This window comes from Copadichromis virginalis, linkage group LG5 (assembly GCF_057382275.1).
Source record: "Copadichromis virginalis isolate Kocher_CV1m ecotype Utaka linkage group LG5, C_Virginalis_male_GT1.1, whole genome shotgun sequence".
In the NCBI taxonomy this organism is placed as follows: domain Eukaryota; kingdom Metazoa; phylum Chordata; class Actinopteri; order Cichliformes; family Cichlidae; genus Copadichromis; species Copadichromis virginalis.
The window spans coordinates 24,923,357-24,941,519 of record NC_140622.1 but is presented as its reverse complement, the minus strand read 5'-3'; the positions used below and the strand labels follow the sequence as shown (position 1 = coordinate 24,941,519).

Genomic DNA, 18,163 nt, shown 5'->3' with positions numbered 1-18,163 from the left:
TTTAATGTTTATTATTCTGAAGCAAAACTGTCTGCATGACGTGATCACTGAGAGTGAGATTATTCTAAAGCAAAATGCCATTAAATCTCTAATAGTAGGTTTCTAAACTACAACCAATAATGTTAGAGTAAAAATTTCACACTACATTGTTTAATTACAGCATTACTTTAATTCAGTAAATACTTTTGTCACCAACATCAACACAAACAAAATATGAACCTGAAAAATAATAATTTCTTAGACGAATAATCTATTATAGATTGCATGTTACTAAATAAAAATAACTTCTTCTTCTTCTTTTTGGCATTTTTATTTGATAGGGATAGTAAAGATTGACAGGAAAGTTGAGGGAGAGAGGGGAAGACATGCAGCAAAGGGGAGGTTGAATTCAAACCTGGGCCGGCAGCCACTCGGCATATGGTTGCCTTCTCATCCCACTGAGCTAAACTGGCACCTGCAATCAGTGTTGGGAAGGTTACTTTTAAAATGTATTCCATTACAGAATACAGAATACATGCCCTAAAATGTATTCTGTAACGTATTCCGTTACGTTACTCAATGACAGTAACGTATTCTGAATACTTTGGATTACTTAATATATTATCATGCTTTTTACAACAACGTGAATGTACTATTGCTGTGTGATTTATTACTATTACTGAAGGTCCGCGACTCCGAACTGTAGTAAAGGGACCTCTGACTAATACGGCGGGGTCCCTGTCGGCTCGTAGCCGAAAAATAGCTTTACTTTGTTGTGTGGGTCAACTTTTCTGGCGAGAGACAGAGAGAGGCGTTGAAAGGCTGCTCCAACGGAACTTATTGTTTTCGGAGGAAAACACGAACACGGTGTACAGTCGAGTCTTAATAGCTTACTTACAACTGGGCTCGTCAGGCACTCTTCTTGGCTGCAGTGGTTATTATTATATTTACATGCTTCCAGCTCCCGTTTTTCCTCGATGACAACTCCTACCTTTCCACTCCCCTTTTTCTCCCTTCTCGCGCTCACAGACCCATAACGTGTATGGCAGTCCATTCTCCCTGCAACACGGACTACACTGCCCACGATGCTACATTCTTTAGAGCTATGCTTGTAGCATTCTGCCTGTTAGCTTAGCACAACAACAACAACAACAACAACGAAAAGGCGCTCTCTCACCCAGGAAACACACAGTCGCAGAGAGAGAGAGAGCGTCGCCCTGTAACCATGGCAACTGTAATGCTGCCGCCTGGAACAACAGAACGTAGCTGTCAAACAAAACCCAAACAGTCCTGACCCGCGACAAAATGAAACAGGAAAGTACCGCAGTGTAATCCATTTATTTCAACAAAGTAACTGTATTCTGAATACCACCTTTTTAAACGGTAACTGTAACGGAATACAGTTACTCATATTTTGTATTCTAAATACGTAATGGCGGTACATGTATTCCGTTACTCCCCAACACTGCCTGCAATATATTCATTCTACACTATTTGGTGTATAATTTACATAATTGTGGCGTGATTGAGAAACAATGATTATTATATCATTATTATATCTAATCTAGTGTATTTTGTAGAGTACAGTCTCATGGTATACATTACACAACTATTGCTGTCCTTTTTTCACATTCTTTCATTTACTTTATGAACAGTTTGTTTATTGTCCTTCCTGTGCTTTTGGCTGTGGCTCCTCTTCTGTTTGAGTTGGTGGGACGCCCTCTAAGAAGGTACAGAAGTACTTTGGTGTGTTTAAGTCAGGTTTCCTTAACAGCAAGTAGCATTTTGGAAAGTAGTAGGCTGCCAGCAGTCCAAAGTTGCTTGCTAGGCTGAAATAAACATGGACAATTGACCTGTTCTTGTTATTATCTCTGTTGTTGTCTACGTAGATAGGAATAAAGATCACCCAAATGACACAGTAGATCAGGGTGGAAAAGGTGATGTCCCTGGCTAGATTATACTGATGAAGAGGCTTCACTGCCATGAAGGTGCACATGAACGATGCAAGGGCCATTGCATAATTGAAACCTTGCATTAAGGCAAATACAATCAAAGGTGAAACAGGACACGAGAGGAATGATTCTACAAAGTCTATTGTCATATTTGCCACATATCCAGACAACGAAGGTCCTTCTTGAACAAACCAGCCACAGAGACCAGCCTGCACAGCGCAGCAGATCAGCACAAACAGCCAGCTCACAGGGCCTCTTAACAAATGCAGATGAGAGGCAGCCATCTCTGGGAACTCTGTCACATAGAGTATCTGTTTGAAAAGAAAGGTTGGGTTCTAAGCATGCGTAAGATCTTATGGAAAGGCCTAAAATAATGTAATAAAGTTAGACATATTTAACCAACAAATGAGATTCTTATAGATCAATAGTTCATTCATGTCAGCTGTTTGCTTCAAAGTTGAATACTGCTGCAATTAAGGTACAAAATTAAAAGTACAATAGAAACTGTCTCTAATTACACACGATGTCTCTAATTGGATGTGCCATAAGCAATAATCAAAATATTTTTTAAAACAAACTTAAAAAAGGCGGGAAAGCTGAGAGAAGAATTAAAGCACTGCATGCTTTCTATCTGCTTTTTCTGTAACTGATTCTGAAGTTTCTGCACAATGCCATCGTGGGGCAGTGTTTCACCATTCTTAACTCACCTGTAGTGAGATGGACAGGATAACGGAGAGGGTGACAGTTTGGAAAATGGAAGTGAAGGGCAGCTGAAGACGGCAGACCACATCCCTGGGCTCCCCCAGGAAGAGCAGCAGACTGAGACATGCTCCCATCAGGCCGAGCACAGCCACAAAACTCAAGGGTCCCCCTGAGGCCGTTACCAGGGGGGTTCCTCGGTGCATCAGGAACACGATACCCACTGACCCCTGACATACCAAAAGCACGGTACCAACCAGCATCATTATCACAGCATCCTGACTGCCCCAGGTAAAAAACTTAAAGATGGGGTCAGTGCAGTTCGTGCTGCGATGCTGGGACCACTGGCGGTAAGGACAGTTAGTACACTGGGTGTCGTCTATGACCGAGAAAGCACAAAAAATTTGGTTCCATTAAAAACGAAAAATCAACCAACCAAACAAACAACATACACACACCATTTAGGGATCCTGTCACACATCAGTGACATGTTATGGATTATGCTGATTTGCAGATAAAGACAAGAAAATGATACAACTTTCTCATTTGTGTTTTTAATCTAGTATTACAGGTCATTGATTTAGCTAAATACTGCAAAGAAGATGCATTAATTGCCTGAATACAGTGAGTCTTGAAGGTCTCCTTTCAGCACAAAAAAGGTTCAAATATAATGTCTGCACATCTACTGAATACTATTTTAACTCTGTGATTATCACAGATTAAAACTAGTTGCCGCATTTTAATTGTGAATTTTTACAGGCGCAACAGGTAGATTTTGTATTTATTAGGACAGTGAAAGGCTCTTTATGTTTACCTGTTTTTATTCTATTTTAAATGAATCTGTTGACATTTATATGCTTAGATATGAGCAAGAATCTTGAATTTTGAAATGAAAATGAATTTAATCCATTCTGGAATAAGGCTGTCACATAGCAACATATTAAAGAAGCGTACCGTTGTGGATTCTAGATGCACTGAATATCTTGACAAGGAAGCAAATAAGCAACATCAGATATCTGAGACTACCACATTACCCTTATTTGCCTGGTAGGTGCCTGCCAAACAGTCAATACAGTCAAAACAGCAGGAGTAGACGCCTTTGACTCTGTGGACCTGGCCTTTGCCACACATTGCTGAACAGGTGGAGTCGGGAACCTGCAAAGTTTGTGGTAAAAAAGAAAATCCAAGATCTCAAACTGGATCGTGACCTGGATATTAAAGTTTTTACATAAGTTGTACATATTTTTCTGAGTTACAAAAATTACCTGATTAGTGTCCCACTGAAAGAGGGACTTATTGAAGAACAGCTTTTGTTCAGTAAATTCTCCCACATTTCTAAAGTCCACTTGAGATGAGTTTGTCCAGATCCACTGAATCACACCATATCCTATGTTCGGGTCACCATATTGGTCAAACTCTATATGTGTGCCATTTATGTTAACAGAAGTGTTCCTTAAAGCCTCAGACAGCTGTAAAAAATGTAATTTAACTCATTTTGTTATTGTTGATAAGCTTGATTTTAAATACAACGGTCTATAAATTAGAAAAAATAAATCACCTTCCAGGGATAGATTTTTCTTCCAGATCCCCACTTACAGGCAGTTGAATTGCATTCTAGCAAGTTATGCAGTGCCTGTGCTACACTGTAAACAGCAGCATACACACTGAAACTTAATGTCTGCACTGCAGGTGCTTCCACTATGCTAATGTTGTCTAGTGACAAATTCCAGCATTGTGGGCAGCGATAGTTTGGATTCTCAGGATTTGTGGTTGGAGTGGATGTCTTTGCCCGCTCTTCACTGAGTTTCTTGAAGAGCTCCATTGCATAATTGGTGAACAGGCCGAGGGTGTCTGTTTTGTCAACAAATCCAATGATTGTGCCAACTGTTTCAATGTTGGGCAGGGAAGTCACTCGAGCATCGTTGGCCCAGCTTGTGGTGCCGATCCATACAGCTGTTAAATTACTCCTGATAACCTGGAAAAATTAAACGATTGACTGGTACTGAACAAACTCCATGCACTAATAGAAATTAATACAGTTCTTAGCTGCTTTAATTCTCTGTTTCACCAACCTCTCTAAAAAAGATTTCACTTTGCTCTGGAAGAGAAAACACCACTACCACTCCAACATTGGTTATTTGGATATTGTTTATGATGGTTTTGATTGTTGGTTCGGGGTCAGTGTACACTGGAATCAGGCCCTGATAGGCCACACAGACAGATGTTTTTTCTACCAATTTGGTGAACATCTGCACACCTCGTTGCCCATATGCCTCATCACTGCCCACAATTGCCACCCAGTTCCAGCCAAATTCCTGTATTAGCTGTATCATGACATCCACTTGCCATTTGTCACTGGCCACCGTACGAAAGAATGACGGGTAGAGAAGTTTATCACTGAACCTGTCACTGGTGGCCCCATAGCTAATCTGGTGTGAAAATTAAAAACAGAAAATCAGAGATAACTCTAATCACTATTGACATGTAAGACCTAATATATCATTTTCAAGGTAAAAACAAAACAAAAAAACAATTATCTAAAGATCAGGCAATAAAAGAACAAGTTAATTTTTCTGTGATATAACCTGGCACAAATCCTTTGATCGACTTGTAAGAGTTACTTTTACATTTGAAACATTTATTGTCAGATCTTTGCATTAATAGAAACTATGCTGCAAATCTTAAGATGTATGTGTATTCAAACCTGTGGCATCAAAAAGAATCCCAGGAGTTTTCCAATGACTGACACCATTTCTGAGCCAAGAGGACCAATCACTGCAACTGTACTGGTCTCATAGTCGGTGTAATTACACTGCACAGGTAGTTCTTGGTCGGATTTTTCATTGAGGAAAGACAGAGTAGGGTTTATAATAATTAAAGATTTTGTGCAAGTGTCATAGATTTCATAACCTAACTTGATGCCAGGGAGGAGAGTCTGATTTCCGTTGATTTCATCCACTGTGTATTTCATGGCTATAGCAAGTCCCAGTCCAAACTTATTTACACTGTTTACCCACAAGCAGAAAACAGTAAATATTGTGGTAAGTCAGGGTTAGCATACACGATTAGAGTCTCATGTTATTATTAAGGGTTGTTCACAACCATCCTTACCTTTCACATCTTATCTGGTTGGGCTCTGTTATGTCACTGAGGCTGCTGGTGACATCGTTAATGGGAAAGAGCCCTCCGAGCATAATGTCCCCAGACAAACTGAAGAGGCTGGTAGAAATGTTGTTGACCCATTCAGGCAAACTCTCACTGCAGCTCAGTGTAAAGAAACAGCACAAAACCAGCAGAGCGAAACATGAAGCCATGACACTGATAAGCAAGCGAATGAAGCCACAGCAATGACAGCAGCGTATTTTTATGTCAGTGCATCATGTAGGTGGTTTTATGCAAATTCACCTGTGTTCTCACACAGACATATTTAAAACCTCTATGGTTTTCTGAGAAAAAAGATTCACTTTGCACTTTTGTGTGTTTGTGTGTATGTCTGCAGTGTTCATCTTTCCGGAGTATTTTCATAGAATTTGTTTGTGGTTTGAAATTTGTTTGTCTTTGGAATAATTATCTATCATGAGTATCATGATTCCTGGTTTGGATCTTTGAGTTTTGAGTTGCTTTGGACTTTTAGGGCTCCCATTAAGAGATTTCTATTCTCTCTGCTGTTCTAGTGTTTTTTAATTTTTGCTTTTTTTTTTTTTTTTAGATTTCATAATCATTCTGGTATTCTAGAGTTCTTGTGGTATTTGAGTTTGGGTAGTATTTATTAAATTTAGGATTCTTATTTGAATTTCTTTAATATTCTAAAAGTGAGACTTATTTCTTGTGCTATTGCTGAACTCTGTTTTTATTTCAAGGTTTTCTGTTACACTTTTTTACTGTTGTATTGTGTGAGTTCTGGTTTTTATGGATCTCTTGATGCATGCTCAATCATCCGGGGAAGTACATCTCCAAAAGTTTGATTCTGTTCATCTGGACGTGGCGTTTTCAGTGGGAGAAACGTTTCGTCACTCATCCAACTGACTTCTTCAGTCTCAGCTGACTGCAGGTTTCCCCAATCTTATAAACAGTACATTTGCATAATGACTGAAACCAGCCCACTGAAGGAACAATGGGCATCATAATTATGCAAATTCTCATGTGTATTTCCCACAGTGTTTGACTGCCTCTTCTTTCCTCTTTCAGTGTTTATGTCTTCCTTACCTCCGTCTTCGTTTTCATGTAAGACTTCTTACAGTCATATTTCCTGTTTTACTTTAATGGTAGGTAGTTGGTAGGTGGTTGCTTTTATGTTGAGTTTACCTTCCTTTCAGTTTCCTCTTAGTCTGCACCTGTGGTTCATTCTCCCAGCTATCCTGTATCCTTAATCGGTCTTGTTTGTGTACATACTGCAGTCATCCTTGTGTCCAATGCCATGTTGTCTGTTATGCTCCCCTTTTATTTGAAAAGGTCTGGGACTTTTTGTTAAGTATTCTGCCTGCAGTGTTCTGAATTTTGGTTATCCCCTCTTCAATCCACATACAAACAATGACACTTAAACAATCTCACACATTAAATTCCATTATGCCTCCTTGCTAAGACGCTATTAAACCAAAACCTTGTATCTTGAGTGTTTTTGATTAACTTTTCAGTTTTTTCAACCCCTGAAAACGTGACTATCCAGAGCTGGGTCTAGTAAGCACATTGTTTTGAAATATCATGTCATATATTTCCCTCACTGTTGGCTTGGTATGTTTATTTGCATGCAATGTTGCTCATCCACAAGGCAAATTAAATATTTCCTCCCAAGATATTTGCATAAACCTTCAGCAGACTTACAAAGTAAGCTCCTTTTAAATGTCCATTTAAACACATTTTAAATCAGCTTTGAAGTTTTTTTTCTTTTTTGCCTTCTTTTACTATTACAGGAAATCTTTGGTAACAGGGGTTTGAAAAAACACAAGCCATTGTTTTTTATCATAAGGTATCTCATAGAAAACTTATAACTACTTACAAGTACGAAATTAAAAGGTGTAAATCAGAAAAGCAATATTTGATAATTAAACGCATTGAACACCACAGCCATAATTTTAGTTGTTAAGCTGATATCTATTACAACATCATTCAAGAATTCAAATTACACTATGGGCCTACAGAAAGATGGGCATTGCGTGACTACCAAAACTAGCAATTAGGACATGGAATGTTATCTCTCTTGTGGGGAAGGAGGCCTGGTTAGTGCTTAAGGTTGAGAGTTACCGGCTAGATATAGTCGGGCTCACCTCGAAGCACAGCTTAGGCACTGGAATCAGAGGGTTTGTTCCCAGCACCTTTGGGTCAGGGAATGTGCCCTGTCTGTCATCTGCGCTTATGCACTGAACAACGTTCAGAGTACCCAGCCTTCTTGGAGTCCATTGGGTGGTTGAGGGTGCTCTGGGAACACCTGGCAGAGGCCCTGGTCTGAGAGATCTTCAACTCACACCTCCGGCAGAGCTTCAAGAGCATTCCAAGGGAGACTGGGAACACTGAGGCTTTCTTGGTTGACACGCCTCTACAATGTTGTGTAGAGATGGTGGACTGAAGCATGTGTTCTAACTGCCATGGATAAGCAGTCACATGATATCACACATTGAAGGGATTACAAAATGTAGTATAATACACAAATATATGTTTCTAATAAATATATTGAGAATATTAATATAGATAATGACAATTAGTTTTCCTTGGTCAGTGATACAGATGGAAGCTTGAGTGTGAGAAGTGTTTAGGCTAAGTTAGAGCTGGGCGATATGAGATTTTTTCATATCACGATATGTTTTTTTCATTTCAGTCGATAACGATATCTATCACGATATAAGCCAAATAACTATATTTGTAAGATTTAAATGTGCCGTTGCTCACAAGTAAAATGTGAAATAATCAGCAGCTTGTTTTGATTTAAATATTTATTTCTCATAATAAGTTCAACAGGGTAGATGTACTTAAGGAACATGAGACTTTTTCAGATAAATAAAGGCAAATATTGCAAACTACACAAAAGGCAGCCGCTAAAGCGTTTAAGTTTCAAAATAGAACAAACGAAACAGACTAAATTGTCAATTCCACTTAGAAACAAAATATTAATTCTAAAAATAAATCTTAGTTTGTTTTACAGAAGAACAGACAAAACTGACTAACTTTTGTCAATATCAAATAAACTGAGAACTAAAAGGAAATTCTCAATCTCTCCTTGTTGTATAGCTTAGCTTTTCAAACAGTTTTAACAGTTACTTTAGTCTGACAAAAGCCGAATGACGAATTAGCGCTTCCAGTCAGAGACTGAGGCTACGTCCACACGTACACGGGTATTTTTGAAAACGGAGATTTTCCGTTTTCGTTTTAAAAAATAATCCCGTCCACACATAAAGGCAGAAATGAAGGAAAACGCTGCTATGAACATGCAAAAGCAGCAGGTGGCGCTAGATTCCTAACCGTGCAGAAATGTTGGCCAATCAGAAGTCTAGAAGCCTCGGTGGGAAAAAGTAAACAAAGCTGGGGCATAGAAGCAGAACCGAGTCGTATGTGTGGAGGGACAGTAACTGTGTGTATATGTAAGCATTTAAACACTGCAGAGAGTAGAATTAACAGTAACAGTATTGTAGAAATTCATTTCACCGAAACAATAACGTGGCGCACAGTGTGACGCATGCACCAGTTTATTGTATTTCCAGACTTGCTTTCGGCACAATTTACAGTGCACGCTACTCTGTTTTTTGTCAGACTTGAAATAGCCGAAATACCTTCACACTACGGAACTTCTTTGGCTCTTCCGTTCGACAATCTCTCCGGCATTGGAACCATCATCTGTTTTCTCTTCGGTCACGCTCGGTTGATTTTTCTAGTCGGCACACTCATTTCCTCCATTACGCGCTGGCTCCATTACCTGCTGGCTGCTTCCTAAACAAACACACGTGCAGCTTGGCACTTGTGCTGTACGTAACAAGTCACGCGACGTGACGCTGCGGCTGTGATTGGTTCGGCTCTGGGTTACTTAATTTGGATTGGCTGACCTTTTTTTTTTTTTTTTTTTTTTTTTTTTTTTAATAGGACAAGAGCGGCGAGGTCTATCGCGATAGCTTAATTTCTCTATCGAGTAAAAGTTATATCGCGATACATATCGTTATCGTTCTATCGCCCAGCATTAGGCTAAGTACAACTCAGCATTGCAAATCATGTGGATATATGTTTGAAAATTATGGCCTCAAAGCTTTTCTTGCCTGTGGCACCTGGAAGCGGTTGGATACACACTTACTCACCTGTGTGCACTCTGATGTCACTGCAGAGTTCCTCAGTTTCTCCCTCTTAAAGATTTGCTTCTCATGCACACACACACACACACACACACACACACACACACACACACACACACACACACACACACACACACAATATGGCAGCTTTATTTAGTAATAAATAGCTCTCAGGTTTTGTACTGAGCATGTCAAATATTTTTGACTAGTATTTTAATGTATTTAAGATGAAAATACACTGCAAGTACAATAGTGTACAACACATTCTATATTATTTATGAAGTTCACACCACAAGTATTAATGCAAAAAAGAAAAAAAAGACGGAACCAGTTTCACAACAATAAATTTACAATCTGTCTTTACCAGAGAAAAGATTAAACCCAAACTTAGTCAGTGTATCAAGATTTTGATAATTTAATGTGTATTACTCTGAGGCAGAATTGTGTACATAACAATTTTACTTTTAGATAACTTGAGAGTATTTTTAAAGAGAAAAGCAATTATTATATTTTTAAATGATAAACATTGTAGGTTAAAAATCCAGTGTTAGAGATAAAAAACTGTCACAGTACAGTATGTCTAATTGCTTCATTATTTTCATCCAGTTCATGAAACTGCAGTAACACAAACAAAAGAAATATAGAAAAAAAATTCTTGAATAAAATAGTTTACAGGTACAAATCTATTTTAAACTCTTTTGCAGACTACACATTATTATATAAATGCAATGCACTTTCTGTGTTATTTGCTATATGTATTACGTGATTGTAGAGTAATTCAGAAACAACTATTTTTATAATATTATCTAGTTTCTTTTGTGGTGTACTGAACTATGCTGCAAATTACTCAATCATTCCTATCCTCATAGAAAGCAAAAGCTATGGAATTTTGAGATTCTTTGATTTTCTTAATAAGAAGCTCAGTTGTTTTATTGTCCTTCCTGTGCTTTTGGCTGTTGCTCTTCTTGAGTTTGAGTTGGTGGGACGCCCTCTAAGAAGGTACAGAAGTACTTTGCTGTGTTTAATTCAGGTTTCTTTAACAAGAAGTAACATTTTGGAAAGTAGTAGGCTGCCAGCAGTCCAAAGTTGCTTGCTAGGCTGAAATAAACATGGACAATTGACCGGATCTTGTTATTATCACTGTTGTTGCCTACGTAGATTGGAATAAAGATCACCCAAATGACACAGTAAATCAGGGTGGAAAAGGTGATGTCTCTGGCTAAGTTATACTGATGAAGAGGCTCCACTGCTATGAAGGTGCATATGAATGATGCAAGGGCCATTGCACCATTGAAAACTTGCATTAAAGCAAATCCAGTCAAAGATGAAACAGGACACGAGAGGAAGAATTCTACAAAGTCTATTGTCATATTTGCCACATATTCAGACAATGAAGGTCCTTCTTGAACAAACCAGCCACAGAGACCAGCCTGCACAGCGCAGCAGATCAGCACAAACAGCCAGCTCACAGGGCCTCTTAACAAATGCAGGTGAGAGGCAGCCATCTCTGGGAACTCTGTCACGCAAATTATCTGTTAAAAAAAGAAGAAGTTATCATCCTGATTATATCTTTATTTTTTATTTTTCTTATATTACATTATGTGTTTTGTCCAAAAGCGCTTGTGCTTTTATGCGCTTTCACTAAAAACAACTTCTGAATTTTTTTGAGAAATCTAAAGTAGATTACACTTGTATGCCTCCACAAACCTGTCAAGTTACAGTTTACGCTGAAAATAAGGTAAAAATTCTAAAATGTGGAAACACTGCAATGAAGATGAAGCTGAGCATCAAGCCAAATGGTTACAACTGCCTCATAGATATTAGACAGAAAAATGTTTTTGCAAAATACTGAGCCGTAGCAGTTAAATTGACCTTTGACCTTTTATATGTAAAATGCCACCTTTTTACAATTTATGATCGTTTTTTGCTGTTGGTGTATTATTTGTAAAGTTCTTACTGAAATCCCTTTTCTTGACACCACACACTGATCATGACTGATGTTTTTACTATGTTTTACACAATTTTGTGGGGTTTTATTTAAATTGCATGTATTAAATTGAAAATGTAGATTTTCTTTTATTGATGGGAGTATATACATATTAATAGCTCTTGAACGGTTTTGTTTCTGTGTCATGCTATATATCTGGTCTGTCTTGCAAAAGTAAACGTTCCTTGAAAACTGGCCAATAAATACATGTGATATCTCTAATTTGTGTAAGTATGTGTCAGTAGCAATTATCAAATTAAAGTTAGAAACAAAAATTATTGAAGACTGGAAAGCTTAGGGAAGACAGAAAAATTAACACACTGCATACCTTCTATCTGTATTTTATCGAGCATGTTCTTTAACTGATTCTGCCATTTCTGCACACTGCCATTGTGGGGCAGTATTTCACCAGTATTAACTCACCTGTAGTGAGATGGACAGGATAACGGAGAGGGTGACAGTCTGGAAAATGGAAGTGAAGGGCAGCTGAAGATGGCAGACCACATCCCTGGGCTCCCCCAGGAAGAGCAGCAGACTGAGACATGCTCCCATCAGGCCGAGCACAGCCACAAAACTCAAGGGTCCCCCCGAGGCCTTTACCAGGGGGGTTCCTCGGTGCATCAGGAACATGACACCCACCGACCCCTGACATATCAGCAGCAGCACACCAACCAGCATCATTATCACAGCATCCTCGCTGTCCCAGGTGAAAAACTTAAAGATGGGGTCAGTGCAGTTCGTGCTGCGATGCTGGGACCACTGACCGTTGGGACATTTAGTACACTGGGTGTCGTCTATGATTGGGAAAGCACAAAAATATGGCTAAATTAAAAAGCAAAATAAAACATCACAACAGTACACACACGCACCATTTAGAGATCCTATCTTGCACAGGCTACATGTGTGACTTACTTCATTTTTATGCCTTCTTACACAGAAAGAGATAAAAATCATTCCCCTGATTTGAAGAGGAGAAATGTATTGCCCTAATTAACAAGACCTAATGATTTGGAAAGGGACACATCTGTCTATATAAGGTTCCATAGTTGCAGTGTATGTGAGAGCAACAACCATGCCTAAAACACTTCACTGATCAGGCCTGAAGGGTAGACTCGCAAGAGAGAAGCCACTCCACAAGAATAAGCACATAGCAGCCTGCCTGGAGTTTCTCAAAAAGGTACTTGAAGGACTCTCAGACCACGAGAAACAAAATTCTCTGGTCTGATAAAACAAAGATTGAACTGTTTGACATTAATTCCAAGTGTCATGTCTGGAGGCAACCAGTGCTCTGGACCTCTGATTCATCAGGTTCAAGTTCATCTTCCAAAAGAACAACAACCTTAAGCACACAGGCATCATAACAAAGGAGTGGGTTCGGGACCGCTCTGAATATCCTTAATTGGCCTAGCCAAAGCCCACACTTGAATCCAATTGAATATTTCTGGAGAGGTCTGAAAATGGCTGTGCAATTACACTCTCCATCAAACTCGATGGAGTTTCAGAGGTTCTGCAAGGAAGAATGGGAGAAACTGCCCAAAACCAGGAATGCCAAGAATGTAGCATCATAGTCAAAAAGACTAGAGGCTGTAATTGCTACCAAAGGTGCTTTAATAAAGTATTGAGAAAAGGCTGTGAACACTTATTTACAGTTTATATGTTTTATTTTTAGAAAAACTTATATTTATTTTGTAGAATTAAGACATAGAATTTTTTTCACTTTGCCAACATGAAGTATTATGTGTGAACTCTTGAGGTGAAAATGAATTTAATCCATTCTGGAATAAGGCTGTCACATAACACTGTGGATTCTTACTGGTTGCTCTGTATGAGCATGAATCTCATCTGAGACAACATCACCTTCATTTGCCTGGTAGGTGCCTGCCAAACAGTCGATGCAGTCAAAACAGCAGGAATAGAAACCCTTGACTCTGAGGACCTGGCCTCTGTCACATTTTGCTGAACAGGTGGACACAGGAATCTGTGAAGGTTGCGGTACAAAATTTAAGATCTTAAAATAGATCATGAACTGGACATGAAAGCTTTTACATGCTAGAAGTTGTGAAGATTTTTCTGAGTTACAAGCGTTACCTGTTTAGTGTGCCACTGAAAGAGGGACTTGTTGAGGAACAGCTTTTGTTCAGTATATTCTCCCACATTTCTAAAGTCCACTTGAGATGAGTTTGTCCAGATCCACTGAATCATATTGTATCCTATGTTCGGATTGCCATCATTGTCAAAGTCTAGACGTGTGCCATTTATGTTAACAGAAGTGTTCTTTAAAACCTGCAAGAGCTGCAAAATGCAATTATTGTTGTTACTGATAAGCTCGATTCCAAACTTTGTATAGTGTCTCATATATCTGTGAAGGTTCTCAGTCATCCAGGTCATCGTAGTCAAAGGAGCTTGCAAAGAAAAGCGTCTGGACTTCTTTAAGTTGCTTGAAGACGTTTCACCTCTCATCCGAGAAGCTTCTTCAGTTCTAAGGTCAAATGGTGGAGAGTCCCAGATATAACCTAGTGGGAGTGACCCCCACAGAGGGACAAAAGGACCCCCTGATGATCCTCTAATCACCTGAGCCAAGGTGTGAAATTGGGTGTGGGACCCAATCAGCCAGAGTTTCGGGTGTGTTCATTGTGAAACCTGGCCCCACCTTGTCATGCGAATTCCTGAGGTCAGATGGCCCAGGATGTGAGTGGGCGTTAAGGCGTCTGGGAAGGGATCTCAAAACTGGATTATAGATGGCAGAGAGTTGGTGTCGTAAACCCCCGCCTCTGTTCAAAGATGGTCGCTCACAGTGGACATAGATGGCTTCTTTCACTCCTCTTTCAAACCATCTGTCCTCTCTGTCCAAAATGTGAACATTGGCATCCTCGAAAGAGTGTCCTTTATCCTTAAGATGCAGATGGACTGCTGAGTCTTGTCCTGTGGAGGTGGCTCTTCTGTGTTGTGCCATGCGCTTGTGAAGTGGCTGTTTGGTCTCTCCAATGTAGAGGTCTGAGCATTCCTCACTGCACTGTACAGCATACACCACGTTGTTAAGTTTGTGTTTTGGCGTTTTGTCTTTCGGGTGAACCAGTTTCTGTCTGAGTGTGTTGCTGGGTCTGAAATACACTGGGATGTCATGCTTGGAGAAAACTCTCCTGAGTTTTTCTGATACATAGGGGATGACAATGTTGTTGCGTCTGTCCTTCTTATCCTCCTTCGCTGGTGGATAAGAAGGACACCAGCGAAGTCCTTCTTATCCGCTCAGGTGACACTGAGCGAAGGAGGCTCAGTGTCACCTGAGCCTCCTTCGCTGGCTCAGGTGACACCAGCGAAGGAGGATAAGAAGGACAGACGCAACAACATTGTCATCCCCTATGTATCAGAAAAACTCAGGAGAGTTTTCTCCAAGCATGACATCCCAGTGTATTTCAGACCCAGCAACACACTCAGACAGAAACTGGTTCACCCGAAAGACATCCCCAACCATCTTTGAACAGAGGCGGGGGTTTACGACACCAACTCTCTGCCATCTATAATCCAGTTTTGAGATCCCTTCCCAGACGCCTTAACGCCCACTCACATCCTGGGCCATCTGACCTCAGGAATTCGCATGACAAGGTGGGGCCAGGTTTCACAATGAACACACCCGAAACTCTGGCTGATTGGGTCCCACACCCAATTTCACACCTTGGCTCAGGTGATTAGAGGATCATCAGGGGGTCCTTTTGTCCCTCTGTGGGGGTCACTCCCACTAGGTTATATCTGGGACTCTCCACCATTTGACCTTAGAACTGAAGAAGCTTCTCGGATGAGAGGTGAAACGTCTTCAAGCAACTTAAAGAAGTCCAGACGCTTTTCTTTGCAAGCTCCTTTGACAGTGTCTCATATAGTAGAAAAATAAAAGAAATCACCTTCCAGGGATAGATTTTGCTTCCAGATCCCCACTTACAGGCAGTTGAATTGCACTCCAGCAGGTTATGCAGTGCCTGTGCTACACTGTAAACAGCAGCATACACACTGAAAGCTGATTTCTGGACTGCAGGTGCTTCCACTATGCTAATGTTGTCTAGTGACAAATTCCAGCATTGTGGGCAGCGATTGTTTGGATTGTTTTGACTGTCAGGATTTGTGGTTGGAGTGGATGTCTTTGTCCGCTCTTCACTGAGTTTCTTGAAAAGCTCCATTGCATAATCTTTGAACAGGCCGAGGGTGTCTGTTTTGTGAACAAATCCAATGATTGTGCCAACTGTTTCAATGTTGGGCAGAGAAGTCACTCGAGTATGTATTGCCCAACTTGTGCTGCCGAGCCACACAGCTGTTAAATTACTCCTGATAACCTGGAATAAATTGCATTGGTTGACTGGTACTGAACAAACTGTCCATTAGCAGAAAATAATACATTTGTGAATCACTTTAAATCTCTGTTTCACTAACCTCTCTAAAAAAGTATTCAGCTTTCTCTGCGAGAGAAAACACCACTACCACTCTGACATTGGTCGTTTGGATATCATTTATGATGGTTTCGATCGCTGGTTCGGGGTCAGTGTACACTGGAATCAGGCCCTGATAGGCCACACAGATAGATGTGTTTACTGTCATTTTAGTGAACATCTGCACACCTCGTTGCCCGTACTCCTCGTCGCTGCCCACAATTGCAACCCAGTTCCAGCCAAACTCCTGTATTAGCTTTATCATGACATCCACTTGCCATTTATCACTTGGCACAGTACGAAAGAATGACGGGTAGAGAAGTTTATCACTGAACATGTCGCTGGTGGCCCCATAACTAATCTGGTGTGAAAATTAAAAACAGAAACGATTTACTTTTACATTTAAAATATTTTTGCAAGTCTCAAATTTGTAAATCAAGAGAAAAAAATCTGATAACTACAAAATGTATGTGTATTCAAACCTGTGGTAGCATAAAAAATCCCAGGAGTTTTCCAATAACTGACACCATTTCTGATTCAAAAGGACCAATAACTGCAACTATACTGGGCTCATGGTCAGTGTAATTACACCGCACAGGTAGTTCTTGGCTGGATTTTTCAGTTAGGAGAGACAGAGTAGGGTTTATAATTACTGAAGATTGTCTGCATGTGTCATAGATTTCATAACCTAACTTGATGCCAGGGAGGAGAGTCTGATTTCCGTTGATTTCATCCACTGCGTATTTCATTGATATAGCAAGTCCCAGTACAACATTATTTGCACTGTTCAGCAGCAAGCAGAAAACAGTAGAAGTCATTGTAAGTCAGGGTTAGTTATTTTGAATCTCATGTTGTTAAGAAAGCGTTGTTCATAACCATCCTTACCTTTCACATCTTATCTGGTTGGGCTCTGTTATGTCACTGAGGCTGCTGGTGACATCATTAATGGGAAAGAGCCCTCCGAGCATAATGTCCCCAGACAAACTGAAGAGGTTGGTCGAAATGTTGCTGACCCATTCAGGCAAACTCTCACTGCAGCTCAGTGTAAAGAAACAGCACAAAACCAGCAGAGTGAGACATGAAGCCATGACGCCAATAAGAGGGAGACTGAAGCCACAGCAATAAGAGCAGAGTGCTTATGTCAGTGTTTCGGAAATTATTGTTTTATACAAATTCACCTGGAAGTCCTCATCATGCCTTCCCTCACTTGCCCAACCAAACCTGACACATTAGCAAAAGCAAATGCAAATCATACACATAACAAATCAAATTTGAATACAAGTGAACCTTTTGACATGATTAATCTATTTTTTCCAATCATACCAAAACGATTTTTTAATTTGAAATATCGTGGGAGCAAGAAATGATGCAGTCTCCTATACCTTAATGTTTTTCACATGGTTAGGATAATGTATTTATAACATTTTGCTCGAGCAACGACTCGCTTTGCACAATGTGTAGAGATATGTTTGCTTATGCTGTTCCAGTGGTGTTATCTAACCAGGGTAATTTCCTGAAATGTGTTGATATTTGTTTGTGGTGTGAAATTTGTTTCTCTTTTGTCTAACTATATCTCATAAGTGTCATGATTCGTGGTTTCTCGTGTTTGAGTTGTGTTGGAGTATGTGGGTTCTCATTATGTGTTTTCTGTTTATTCTCCCTTTTATTCTACTAAATTGAGGACAGATGATACTGTGGTGGAGTTTGGTCTACGGCTCTTCTGCAGAGGAAGAGTGGTGCAGAGGAAGGGTGGTGCAATAGGTTCAAAAGCTCAAGAGTGGAAATCCCTGTAAATAAAAGATCACTTGCCTGCAATGCTGTCTGTGTGTCTTGGTGGGGTCCCAGAACTGGTGTGTTTCA

The 18,163-nt window shown here is 39.9% G+C and overlaps 2 protein-coding genes across 2 annotated transcripts; both read right to left on the bottom strand.

Annotated features, from left to right (window-relative positions):
* Positions 1 to 1,419: 1,419 nt before the first annotated feature.
* Positions 1,420 to 5,944, bottom strand: LOC146709801 (taste receptor type 1 member 3-like). The gene is made up of 8 exons (XM_085458061.1): positions 5,742 to 5,944; positions 5,335 to 5,635; positions 4,703 to 5,059; positions 4,189 to 4,605; positions 3,901 to 4,099; positions 3,665 to 3,796; positions 2,639 to 3,009; positions 1,420 to 2,242 (listed from the first exon to the last, which is right to left on the bottom strand). The coding sequence occupies exons 1-8, from the start codon at positions 5,942 to 5,944 to the stop codon at positions 1,640 to 1,642; spliced, it is 2,583 nt and encodes an 860-aa protein (XP_085314187.1). The 3' UTR covers positions 1,420 to 1,639.
* A 4,789-nt stretch (positions 5,945 to 10,733) lies between these two features.
* Positions 10,734 to 17,391, bottom strand: LOC146709800 (taste receptor type 1 member 3-like). Its single transcript, XM_085458060.1, has 8 exons — positions 17,189 to 17,391; positions 16,786 to 17,086; positions 16,308 to 16,664; positions 15,785 to 16,210; positions 13,977 to 14,180; positions 13,746 to 13,866; positions 12,312 to 12,682; positions 10,734 to 11,433 (listed from the first exon to the last, which is right to left on the bottom strand). Exons 1-8 carry the CDS (start codon positions 17,389 to 17,391, stop codon positions 10,831 to 10,833), a joined length of 2,586 nt encoding a protein of 861 aa, XP_085314186.1. The 3' UTR covers positions 10,734 to 10,830.
* Between the last annotated feature and the right edge of the window lie 772 nt (positions 17,392 to 18,163).